Source organism: Salvelinus fontinalis, chromosome 1, assembly GCF_029448725.1.
Source record: "Salvelinus fontinalis isolate EN_2023a chromosome 1, ASM2944872v1, whole genome shotgun sequence".
NCBI lineage: Eukaryota > Metazoa > Chordata > Actinopteri > Salmoniformes > Salmonidae > Salvelinus > Salvelinus fontinalis.
Genome location: NC_074665.1, coordinates 6,946,468 through 6,959,882, shown reverse-complemented (window position 1 = coordinate 6,959,882; position 13,415 = coordinate 6,946,468). Strand labels below are relative to the sequence as shown.

The following is a 13,415-nucleotide window of genomic DNA, read 5'->3' as shown; positions in this document are numbered from 1 at the left end:
CCTAAACAGACTGGTAGCCAGACTAGAGGAATGTTACCTAAACAGACTGGTAGCCAGGCTAGAGGACTGGTACCCAGACTAGAGGAATGTTACCTAAACAGACTGGTAGCCAGGCTAGAGGAATGTTATCTAGGCTAGAGGAATGTTACCTAGACAGACTGGTAGCCAGACTAGAGGAATGTTACCTAAACAGACTGGTAGCCAGGCTAGAGGAATGTTACCTAAACAGACTGGTAGCCAGACTAGAGGAATGTTACCTAAACAGACTGGTAGCCAGACTAGAGGAATGTTACCTAAACAGACTGGTAGCCAGACTAGAGGAATGTTACCTAAACAGACTGGTAGCCAGGCTAGAGGAATGTTACCTAAACAGACTGGTAGCCAGACTAGAGGAATGTTACCTAAACAGACTGGTAGCCAGACTAGAGGAATGTTACCTAAACAGACTGGTAGCCAGACTAGAGGAATGTTACCTAAACAGACTGGTAGCCAGACTAGAGGAATGTTACCTAAACAGACTGGTAGCCAGACTAGAGGAATGTTACCTAAACAGACTGGTAGCCAGGCTAGAGGAATGTTATCTAGGCTAGAGGAATGTTACCTAGGCTAGAGGAATGTTACCTAAACAGACTGGTAGCCAGACTAGAGGAATGTTACCTAAACAGACTGGTAGCCAGACTAGAGGAATGTTACCTAAACAGACTGGTAGCCAGGCTAGAGGAATGTTACCTAAACAGACTGGTAGCCAGACTAGAGGAATGTTACCTAAACAGACTGGTAGCCAGACTAGAGGAATGTTACCTAAACAGACTGGTAGCCAGACTAGAGGAATGTTACCTAAACAGACTGGTAGCCAGGCTAGAGGAATGTTACCTAAACAGACTGGTAGCCAGGCTAGAGGAATGTTACCTAAACAGACTGGTAGCCAGACTAGAGGAATGTTACCTAAACAGACTGGTAGCCAGACTAGAGGAATGTTACCTAAACAGACTGGTAGCCAGACTAGAGGAATGTTACCTAAACAGACTGGTAGCCAGGCTAGAGGAATGTTACCTAAACAGACTGGTAGCCAGGCTAGAGGAATGTTACCTAAACAGACTGGTAGCCAGACTAGAGGAATGTTACCTAAACAGACTGGTAGCCAGACTAGAGGAATGTTACCTAAACAGACTGGTAGCCAGACTAGAGGAATGTTACCTAAACAGACTGGTAGCCAGGCTAGAGGAATGTTATCTAAACAGACTGGTACCCAGACTAGAGGAATGTTATCTAAACAGACTGGTAGCCAGGCTAGAGGAATGTTACCTAAACAGACTGGTAGCCAGGCTAGAGGAATGTTATCTAAACAGACTGGTAGCCAGACTAGAGGAATGTTACCTAAACAGACTGGTAGCCAGGCTAGAGGAATGTTATCTAAACAGACTGGTACCCAGACTAGAGGAATGTTATCTAAACAGACTGGTAGCCAGACTAGAGGAATGTTACCTAAACAGACTGGTAGCCAGACAACCTTGTCCTGGCTCTAGTAAACCATGGAGAAATGTGTCTCTTCTCGGTATGGTCACTGGTCCGTTTAGAAGGTCCACTGAGCTGTGGTTTGTCAGCGGGACTGTTTTACTGAATATTTAATGTAAACCATTATTAGCAAATCTAAAAAGATGATCACATCCAATACAAAATAAGAAATCAATAATCATCACTGTGGTTTATTTAGGCACCGTCAGTGTTATGGCAACCGTCCAATGCTTATAAAGATGGCGTTTCGCAACCTGACCTGAATATTTCAGTACCTAACATACCCCAGCCAAAAACCTTTCTTACAAATGACAAAAGATGAAATATGACCAATATGATTAAAATCTGATCTAGTTTGGATTTCATCTAACATAATAAAAAAAAGGCCAAATATGAGGAAACAGTTATCCACTTACAGGAAATGTCCTCGCTCTTTCAGACAAACTCAACAGAATGTCCACACGGAGATTGAACTTGGCAAGAGAAACAATTACAAAAGCTCTACACAAATCTCTGACACATCACATCACTCTGTCTTGCTCTGATCCCACTATTTTGCATGACACACACACACACACTCTATCCGTACTTTTTGTATGTTCAAACCCATGTCAGTATCAGTAACACTACCGCCTTCACCTCTCATGAAAAGACACTGATACACAATGCATCTGACACAGAAACACCCTCAATGATCTCTATGAAAGAATGTGTGCTTGGTATCATGTGGTGTCTTTCTTTGCGTTAACTTGTCAGTCGTAGTGTAGTCTCGATTTTCAGGCTTCCTTCACATTCAATCCTAATGTTCCTTTGAGTGACGAATGAGACTTGATAGGATAGCATCGATTCACAAGACTAGTCATCATGTAGTCCCAGGGCCAGTAACACAGGTAGTCCTGCTCCCAGTATCAGCGTGAGGCTCTCCAGGACCCCCAGGTCGCCCTGCTGCCCGGTCCCAGTCCCATGGAGGTGGGGAGAGCTCTGCTGCTGCTGCCCGGTCCCAGTCCCGTCGAGGTGCCCAGTCCCAGAGATTACATTTACAAAGCTCTGCTGCTGCCCCCTGGAGCTGACCTCTGGTAGTACATGGACCGTAGCAACATAGAGAAATGTTCCGGCTGAGAAGAGCATCCCGACACCTGTAGCGCTCAGACGGTGCTGGGCTGAACCCCCACTCTACAGTAGGAGGAGGAAGAAACACACAACACACAGACGTAACATCAACATTACAAAATAACCTTCAGACAACTTTTACTGTTGGTTATCAAATAATTTTCAGTGTTGAACTAGTTCCCCGTCGCTTGATCCCAGGCTTGCTGTCCTACCAACTTCTATTGTCAGCTATTGGCAAGACTGCACAAATCAATTCTCAGAACCAGGCTAAGTTCACCACAATCTTCAATAATTTTCCTACTTCAATGACTATAAAGGGTTTCCATTAGATAAATCCCATTTCTTTCCATTATGTTAGCACATTGTTCTAAGTCACTAAAAAGTAGTTTGTTGCTTCTTCTCACCGCGTTCAGGATAATGTATGTAATGATGGAGAGAACAGGTGCTGCAGCAGAGAAGACCAATAGATGCTTCTGAATCTGCCTCTTCTCTAAACCTGCGTGCATCAGAAAGGTGACCAGGCCAAACGCTGCAGGAGCCTGACGGAGGGAGGGAGGGAGGGAGAGAGGGAGGGAGGGAGGGATGCAGGGAGGGAGGGAGGGATTGAGAGATGGATGGAGGGATGGATGGAGGGAGGGAGAGAAAGAGTGAATGTTAGATCAAATATGGAGAGGAAGGAGGTGGGAACGAGAGAGTACATTGAACTGAGAGAGGGCTTGAGGAGTCAAAACAATCAAGATGTCTTATTGTGATGTAACTTCCTGTTAGAAGCTGTCCAATATTGTTATGTCACTTCCTAGTAGAAGCTGTCCTGTTGTCCAATATTGTAAAATATAACTTCCTGTTAGAAGCTGTACAATATTGTTATGTCACTTCCTAGTAGAAGCTGTCCTGTTGTCCAATATTGTGATGTAACTTCCTGTTAGAGGCTGGTTAATCCAGTGGAGTCTCACCTTGTGCAGAATGACAGCTAGAAAGACCACCAGTTGAACTGTGACCTTGGAGGAAACCACGGCAACACCTAAAACTACACCGTCAGCTGGGGAGAGAGGAGAGGAACAATATTACTACAACACACACACACACACACACACACACACACTACACGTAAAGGTAGACAGTCAGGCAATATGATCACTATAAAACACACAAACACTACACACTGTACACACACACACACAACACTACGAGATACTAAATGACTTCCTTTGTGATTAATATTTGTATTCATTAGAGATCCCCCATTCGCTGCTGCCTACTCTTCCTGGAGTCTAAACATATTAAAGCACTTTACATTACATATAAAACAAAATATAAAACAGGACATAACATTATATAACATGATTACCTCACTACATGTATAACACCAACATACAACAATATTACAATGAATGTGTCTGTACCTTTGTGTGTTTCTCTTCACAGTCCCCGTTGTTCCATAATGTGTATTTTTACCTGTTTGTAAAAAATCTGATTCTACTGTTTGCATCAGTTACATGAATATAGTTCAATGTAGTCATGGCTCTATGTAGTACTGTGCACCTCCCATAGTCTGTTCTGGACTGTGAGGAGACCTCTGGTGGCATGTCTTGTGGGGTATTCATGGGTGTCCGAGCTGTGTGCTGGTACATTCAGCTTGTCAACATTTCTTACAAAAAAGTAATGATGAAGTCAATCGCTCCTCCACTTTGAGCCAGGAGAGATTGACATGCATGTCATTAATGCTAGCTCTCTGTGTACATTTAAGGGCCAGCCGTGTTACCCTGTTCTGAGACAACTGCAGTTTTATTTGTGGCACCTGACCACACGACTGAACAGTAGTCCAGGTGTGACGAAACTAGGGCCTTCTTTTATTAATGAGGTCCTATCTAATTAATATGAGGAGACCTACAGTCTATTAGACACTATGAGGAGACCTACAGTCTATTAGACACTATGAGGAGACCTACAGTCTATTAGACACTATGAGGAGACCTACAGTCTATTAGACACTATGAGGAGACCTACAGTCTATTAGACACTATGAGGAGACCTACAGTCTATTAGACACTATGAGGAGACCTACAGTCTATTAGACACTATGAGGAGACCTACAGTCTATTAGACACTATGAGGAGACCTATAGTCTATTAGACACTATGAGGAGACCTACAGTCTATTAGACACTATGAGGAGACCTACAGTCTATTAGACACTATGAGGAGACCTACAGTCTATTAGACACTATGAGGAGACCTACAGTCTATTAGACACTATGAGGAGACCTAGTCTATTAGACACTATTTTGGACCCAACAACAACCTCAAAACTGATTTAAGAAACCTCAGTCATGTATGATAACTTAGAGTGAATGTGTGTGTGTGTGTGTGTGTGTGTGTGTGTGTGTGTGTGTGTGTGTGTGTGTGTGTGTGTGTGTGTGTGTGTGTGTGTGTGTGTGTGTGTGTGTGTGTGTGTTCCCTACCAGCAGCATGGATGACCAGTCCTACTGTAGCTGTGATACTGGTCCTGTTGGACGTTCCAGTACGTGGACCTAGAATGACAACACAATCAACCAACTGTTAGCAACAGTTTTGTGGACATGCCGAATGATAGCACAATGACAAAGGTTTGGAGAGGGGATTTGGAGAGATGGTTAGGATAGGAAGTTTGGACAGGAGTTTGAAGGGGAGGTTTGAATGGGAGAATAGGATAGGAGCTCTGAAGAGGTTTGGAAAGGAGGTCTGAAGAGGAGGTTTAGAGAGGAGAATTTGGAGAGATGGTTTGAAGAGGAAGTTTGGAAAGGTTTGATAAGGAGGTTTGGTGAGGTCTGAAGAGGTTTAGAGAGGTTTTGATGGAGAGGTTTGAAGAGGAGGTTTGGTGAGGTCTGAAGAGGTTTAGAGAGGTTTTGATGGAGAGGTTTGAAGAGGAGGTTTGGAAAGGTCTGAAGAGGTTTAGAGAGGTTTGGTGGAGAGGTTTGAAGATGTTTGGAGTCGTAGGAAGTTTGGAGATGAGTGAAACAAGGAGAAATGTGGAGAACGTATTACCTGGTGCTTCCAGATCAGTCTTGCCAACATGTATGGTCATTATCATGCCAAACAATTACCATGCAACACAGCACAAACAGATCTGGGACCAGGCTAGAGAATTATATTATATGAAGTAACTTGTCCTGAAAAAATGGAGTACATTTTCCTATTTAAAAAAAAAAAACAATTCCTGAGTGCAGACCTTCCTAATTTTCTATATAACGGATTACTTTAGGTCACCACAACGCACCACAAACCTAAGAAAGTCTATAATTTCATTACCGCAGGGTTTTTCCTTTTCATATGGTCTAACTGACCATGTATGGAACAAGCTGGAGATATGATGCTACAGTATATGAAGTCGTAACTCATTGGAGTAACGTGAAGTTGCCCCAAGACACTGATTTTGGATCAGTTTAGCATTTTCCCACTAATGGTTTAGGTATTATTGGGGAGAGGAAGCTGTACCTAGATCTGTACATAGGGGAAACGTCACCCCCTGAGCAGGTTTTCAATGAGTCTAATGACACTAGCCCAATTAACGCTAGGGAAGTTAGCATCTTCACAGTGTGTTTTCAATAGGACAGGCTAATGCTAATATAGGGAGAGGTCTTCACCCTGGAGCATCACTGACCGCGTATGGAGAAGTAGCTACTGATCCGGTCCACGAGGAACATGAGGATGAACCCTAGAACCAGGGAGACCCCGATGAAGAACCGTGCTGGGAGACCTTTAGAGGGGCCCATCTCCTGGAGCTGACCTCTGACCCCACCGTCACTGGCATTCTTATTGGCTGCTACTGGGGCCACAGAGCAGGAGGAGACTGGGGAGAGAATACGGGAGAGGAATGTTTTCTTTAAAACACTGACTTTTAAAATCAACAGGTGCACTCATCCTCAAACCAAAAAGCTTTTACGCTATGTATCTAGATTCTACAGTTAAATCCATAGATTCAGTTTGTGAAAGCTTGGAACTGTTGTTGATGATGTAACAGTATAGTTTCTTTCCCTGACTGCCCAAGCTGAGCTATAACCAAGGACCCTATGAAGGGATTTCACATCTGCTACACATGCTTGGCTAAAGAGTGGCATAAATTAGGTGACCAAGGTGATTTTCATTTCAATGCCCGATTTATCCTGAAATGCCCTTCATTCGAGGCCCTTTCAGGGATCGACATTAACGCTTGTCCTCTTGTGCAGGACAAGTAATATAAAAATAAAAAAAACATTAGGAACAAATGCATAACATTAGGAACACCTGCTCTTTCCATGACATAGACCGACCAGGTAAATCCATACGAAAGCCCTTATTGATGTCACCTATTAAATCGACTTCAATCAGTGTAGACGAAGGGGAGGCGACATGTTACAGGAAGGAAGGGGCAACTCGATATTAGGAAGGTGTTCCTAATGTTTTATACACTCAGTGTAGATTTCAATTGTCAAAGTGTAGGTGAAAGGCATATTGTCTACAGCCTCATATCCAAACCAATGCTGACATAAGGAGGGATCCAGAACATGTAGCCAGACTTTAATGAGACTTTTAATAACATAAATATAGGCTGAACACCAGTTATGTTTTTACAAATATAATGAAGGATGATCAACATTAACGTCTAAACGGCGTGATTCTGTCGACATACTGGAGGCACGGTTCGTTCAGATCAAACGGTCACAAGACCAGAGAGTGAAGGACAGCGCCTGTTGCACACCGCACATCACCCACCTTGAATCTGAGTGGAGGCGGTCAGCATTTATGAAGCATATCTTACCTTGTTTTAAAGTAGCCAAGCCTAGCGAAGCCTAACCTAGCCTAGCGATGCCTAACCTAGCCTAGCGAAACCTAGCCTAGCGATGCCTAACCTAGCCTAGCGAAGCCTAACCTAGCGATGCATAACCTAGCCTAGCGAAGCCTAACCTAGCGATGCCTAACCTAGCCTAGCGATGCCTAACCTAGCCTAGCGATGCCTAACCTAGCAATGCCTAACCTAGCCTAGCGATGCCTAACCTAGCGAAGCCTAACCTAGCCTAACCTAGCCAAGCGATGCCTAACCTAGCGAAGCCTAATCTAGCCTAGCGATGCCTAACCTAGCCTAGCGAAGCCTAGCGATGCCTAGCCTAGCGAAGCCTAACCTAGCCTAGCGATGCCTAACCTAGCCTAGCGATGCCTAACCTAGCCTAGCGAAGCCTAACCTAGCCTAGAGATGCCTAACCTAGCCTAGCGAAGCCTAACCTAGCGATGCCTAACCTAGCGAAGCCTAACCTAGCCTAGCGATGCCTAACCTAGCCTAGCGATGCCTAACCTAGCCTAGCAAAACCTAGCCTAGCGATGCCTAACCTAGCCTAGCGAAGCCTAACCTAGCCTAGCGATGCCTAACCTAGCCTAGCGAAACCTAGCCTAGCGATGCCTAACCTAGCCAAGCGAAGCCTAGCGAAAATATAACCATAGAAATGTTGAGGGAATTGTCTTTTAACCACTTAATGGCGTTGAAACCAGCATTTTAATTAGGTTCTATTGGTTTTCAAATCAACTGTATTTTATTGTCCAGAGGCCAAAGGCATCATCCTACTCACAATATTAAGATTAGTAACCTCACCCCCAAACAGAAGAGACAAACGTGTTTTTGGATCACATAAAAACATGTGCTTTAGGAACACTTCACATGTGAAATTCATGTTTTTTTCTGTAAGGACCATCCTAGTGGTTTCTATACAGTGCATCTGGCACATTGAAACCTCTGTCGTGTGTTTGGTGAAATTTGAGAAGTGTTTTCCCGCTAATTGCATAATTGCACTATTTATAGGCTTACATTCGCATGTAAGCCTATAAATAGCCTTCCGCCATGTGCGTATTGTTGAGTTTATAATATGAGGAAATACAAACTTCAACATTTTAAGCTAAACGGTCTGATATGTTGCATCAGCCTCGTAGCTTTTTTACATTTAAAAAAATACAAATAAACGGTTGTATGAATTTTTACTCTGTCATATCAGAATCAAATTAATCGCTATTGCCTCGTCCATGGCGAAATAAGAATGTCCGTTGTTTTTTAAATTCCTTTCTACCATTTAAAATACACCTTTTTCTGTACTACAAAGCAGTTAAAAACTATTTTAAAATGCACTGTTCGCTGCGTTTCTGTCACATTTTCAACAACCCTCTTTAAAAAAAACACCCGGTCTGTTTTGAACCGTAGCCATATTTTATTTCATCCGTGGGATGACGGGACGCCCTTATATTTCGAGCCCTGGATGGAATTCTTTTATAAAGAAATAAAAAGTATCTGGTTTCACACCACAGACAACCTGACACCACAGACGACCTAACACAGACACAGCCTCTGACTCACGTGTCAAGCCCTGCCTTTGCTTTGTAGGGCTTCGTTTGACAGTGAGGCGCTTGTAAACAGACATGACGTGTAGAGCAGTGGGCTGATGTACTACTGAATGCTTTCCTTTACATTTTTTATTTATTTTTATTTAACTAGGCAAGTCAGTCAAGAACACATTCTTATTTACAATGACGGCCTAGGAACAGTGGGTTAACTGCCTTGCTCAGGGGCAGAATGACAGATTTTTACCTTGTCAGCTCGGGATTCGATCTAGCAACCAACGTTACTAGTCCAACGCTCTAACCACTAGGCCACCTACCGCCCCAGGTACAGTTGCATACATAGTGAACAGTTGGCAAGATAACCCTTAGCAGCAATATAGCTGCAATCGAAGGACTATGTGCCCATACAAACTCAACAACAGGAATCTAGCCTACAGTGAGTTGTTGCTCCAGCTGATGTCTTGATAAGTTAGGACCCTGGGCTGATACTCCCCAAGGCCCATTATGTTCGGTACTCCTCACCTCTCCATGACTCTTCCAGTAGTTCCACCCCCTCTGGGAGGATGATAGCTAGAGCAGTACCACAGAGCAGGCCTGCCCCGAATATACTGACAAACTGCAGCCTTTTCTATTGGGAGAGAAGGGAACACACACACACACACACACACACACACCAAACACAGTCATTATTTTACAAACACACTGACCAACTGTTGATTGTTCTAGGAGGGAGAATGAATGTGTCAATATATTAACAGACTGTTACATTACGCATCAATATAACTTTATAAAGTCATACATTAAAACCGGTTAGAGAATCCAGTCGGCAGCCTATTTATGACTTATTTCATAGTTAAGATAACAAAATGTAGCAAATCACAATCTTTTGAAGATACTGATACATTTAGAAATATATATATATTTTAATATTGAATGGGGGATAGATTAGCATCGGGAGAAGAGACCGTAGGAGGAGGTACAGTGCAAGTTACCGAAGGGGGAGAAACGGAGGGGATATAATGTTGAGAATTAAATGACTTACCTCAGAAAGTTTGATCAAAAGTGGAATCAAACCTACTAGAAAACATCCCAAAAACATCACAACGGATATCAAAATAATCGCTATTGCCTCGTCCATGGCGAAATAACTTAACGTAAGAGTTTAAGAATGTCCGATGTTGTTTTAAATCCTCTATAGCATTTAAATTACACCTGTTTCTGTACTACAAAGCAGTTAAAAAAAACTATTTTAAAATGCACTGTTGATCACGTCGCAGCGTGTTCTGTCACATTTTCAACAACCCTCTTTAAAAAAAACACCTACCGTAGAAAAACCGAACTGAATCAAACGCAGAACCTACGGTCAGCTCCCTGAACTTGTGACGGTGGCGGAGTGCGTCTCCACTCTAGGGTAGTTTCTTGTCCTCGTCTCCTCGCCTTCATCTGTACTGACGTGAAAACACAGGATAGGTGAAAACAACGCGTCGGGAGTAGATGCTGCTTGGGAGTTGATATGTAGTTTTTCCCGTTCACCTTAGTGCAGGAGACAAGGAAAGAGAGCACTCACTACTATAGATACACCCTGTTCCGCAAAGGCAGTCTTGTGGTACCTTTGGATATTAACTTCTAAAGACACCAATATCAACACTGAACTGAATAAAACACATAATGACCAATCAAATCACATTTTAATTGTCACACGCTTCATTAACGACAGGTGTAGATTAACGAAACGTTTATTTACGGGCCTTTCCCAACAATGCAGAATACAATGAAAAAAAACCATACAAATTAGCATAATGAATATATTCACACTGAGCAACGATAGCTTGGCTATATATACATGCAGTATCGAGCCGATGTGCAGTAGTACAAGGTAATTGACACGATCTCAACTGTGAATGGTTCTGGCGCACCAAAGACAAGTGGGTCGAACCAACTTGAATTGTTGCATGTTGTTGTCCTCCGGTGACTAGCTAGCTAATATTGTCCCTTTCCTAAATTTGCCACGGATGGAGATAGTATCTCGGTCTCTCAAGTAGTAACAAATACCCACCAACGAATTGTACTCTAGAGCTGGCTGAATATGTTTTAACGTATTGGAACATCGATGGGTTCCACATTCGCTTCAAGCTATGCTAACCTTAATATGGGTCAATTTGAAGAACGTTTTTGTTAACAATAAAAATCCATTCTTTAATAAAAATCCTGAACTGATTAATTGACGGTTTTTATGACATTACTCAATGACATTGACCCCAATCTGAAATTCACTATTGAATGTGACACGAAACGTGTTCATTAACCTCGATATGTGGATTGAGAAATCAAATGGAACCCTGTTTTACAACTCTGTATAGAAAAGAAACGGACAGAAATACTCTGAGCCATGAAAGAGGACTTCCAAGAAGCCCGTTTTTCAGACTGAGACGTATATACCACTCCACAGAGGACTAACTAGAAAAAGCAGCAGAGATGCGCAATAGATTTCCAAGAGGTTACTCTACGCAATATGTGGATGAAGCTATTCATTCGGCACTAGGGAAATCTATTGCACTAGGGAAAACACGAGTTTAAAAAAACACACACAACATGTTCACCACCAAAAAATACTTTGAACTCGTGCAAAGTGGGAGATGATGTCAAGAAACACTGGCATTTTTTAATCATCCGACCCAGTTTTGCCAGCTGAATTTATGAACCCACCACGTAGGAGATGTCGCAATTTACGTGACAAATTGGTCCATGTCAACTGCCAGACACAAAAGAAAATGAGCCAGGCTCGTTAACGCCCTCTTCCGAGTGGTAGCTGTAAATGCAGTCTGCGCACAGTGCAACAATATGATGAAGTGTGAATATTTCTGCCACCCACATACAGGAAAACGGTTCCAAAATAAATTATATTACGTGCACCTCCACCCATGTTATCTACATGATTAAATGCCCACGTGGGCTGTGTTATGCAGGTAAAAAACCTCTCGTTCTCTCAAACAGAGAATTAGTGAACATAAAAGTCCAATCAGGAGAAACGACAGGGATTATCCAGGCGCAGTACATTTTAATGACCAAAAACATGACATTTATACCTTGAGATTTTGTGGCAAAGTCAAGATATCAAACAGGGGATGTGATATTAATAATACTCTGAACAAAATGTTTTGACCCCCCCCAGACATTATTCCCAAAAGGTCTTAATAATGAAATTCCCATGCATGTTATGTTGTAAACGTGAACGTAAACGAATGCCATCACTTCAGACTACTCTGTCGTTTTTTCTTGCACTGTACCCAACGATTTTATGAAAACTTACTTGATAGGTCGATGTCCTCATTGTGGTTTTACAGACGTGTTTAATACGTTTTATGGACACACTTTATTAGAATACTTATGAAATGCACATTGTTATATTTGGTAACATGTTTATTTTCCCGTCGACTCCAACCCTAGTCGATGCATTGAACAGATGTGGGTGAAGCAATGTCTACATAAGGGTGAAAATGAAAAACAAATGCTCCGAGGAAGACCTTGAGGCGGATATGTGATGCTTAATAAAGAGCAATGTGCAGGTTTCTTCTTTTTTCTCAATTTATGACAACAACAAAAGACAGCGCTTTCATCTATTGAGATTCTAGTCATGAAATATATGCAGCCTACTCAATCACTTTTTATAACTATTGTTTACAGGCTTCCTGGGCCATGTACAGAGTTACTCACTGAGTTCCTAATCGAACCATGTAGTCATGGCAGATAACATTCACATTTTTGGTGACTTCAATATTTCACATGGAAAAGTCCACAGACCCACTTCAAAAGGCTTTCAACGCCATCATTGACTCAGTGGGTTTTGTCCAACATGTCTCCGGTACCTACGCATTGCCACAGTCTTACCCTGGATCTAGTTTTGTCCCATGGAATAAATGTTGTAGATACAAATAGTTTTCCTTATAATCCTGGACTATGGGCCCACCATTTTATTACGTTTGCAATCACAACAAATAATCTGCTCAGATCCCAACCAAGTATTATCAAAAGCCGCACTATAAATGATTGGACAACGCAAAGATTCGTTGATGCCTTACCAGACTCCATCCACCTTACCAAGGACATTGGAGTACAAACATCAGTTAACCACCTGAGGATCTAAATGTAACCTTGTGTAATACCCTAGATCCAGTCCCACCTCTAAAAACAAAAATATTGATCACAAGAAATTAGCACCCTGGTATACAGAAAATAACAGAGACCTGAGGCAAGCTTCCAGAAAATTGGAACGGAAATGGCTAGCTTGAAAAGTACCGTGCAATATCGAAGAGTCCTCACTGCTGCTCGATCAGCCTACTTTTCCAACCTAATCGAGGGGCGAATAAAAACTATCTAAAATGTATTTTTGATACTGTTGCAAAGCTAAACTAAAAAGGAGCATTCTCCTATTCCAACTAAACTACTGAAAGC

At 42.3% G+C, this 13,415-nt stretch overlaps 1 protein-coding gene across 1 annotated transcript; it reads right to left on the bottom strand.

Annotated features, from left to right (window-relative positions):
• Positions 1-1,079: 1,079 nt before the first annotated feature.
• Positions 1,080-10,470, bottom strand: LOC129868829 (zinc transporter ZIP9-like). The gene is made up of 7 exons (XM_055943148.1): positions 10,006-10,470; positions 9,486-9,591; positions 6,265-6,453; positions 5,087-5,155; positions 3,579-3,664; positions 3,030-3,164; positions 1,080-2,688 (listed from the first exon to the last, which is right to left on the bottom strand). Exons 1-7 carry the CDS (start codon positions 10,099-10,101, stop codon positions 2,371-2,373), a joined length of 999 nt encoding a protein of 332 aa, XP_055799123.1. The 5' UTR covers positions 10,102-10,470; the 3' UTR covers positions 1,080-2,370.
• Between the last annotated feature and the right edge of the window lie 2,945 nt (positions 10,471-13,415).

Bases quoted from the DNA above. Each gene is read 5' to 3' on its own strand.
- LOC129868829 (XM_055943148.1), bottom strand. From the start codon at position 10,101: ATGGACGAGGCAATAGCGATTATTTTGATATCCGTTGTGATGTTTTTG. The intron at 6,454-9,485 runs GTGAGGAGTACC...TTCTCTCCCCAG, and splicing joins ACTGGAAGAGTCATGGAGAG to TCTCCTCCTGCTCTGTGGCC. The intron at 3,665-5,086 runs GTAGGGAACACA...CTCTCTCCCCAG, and splicing joins ACTGGTCATCCATGCTGCTG to CTGACGGTGTAGTTTTAGGT.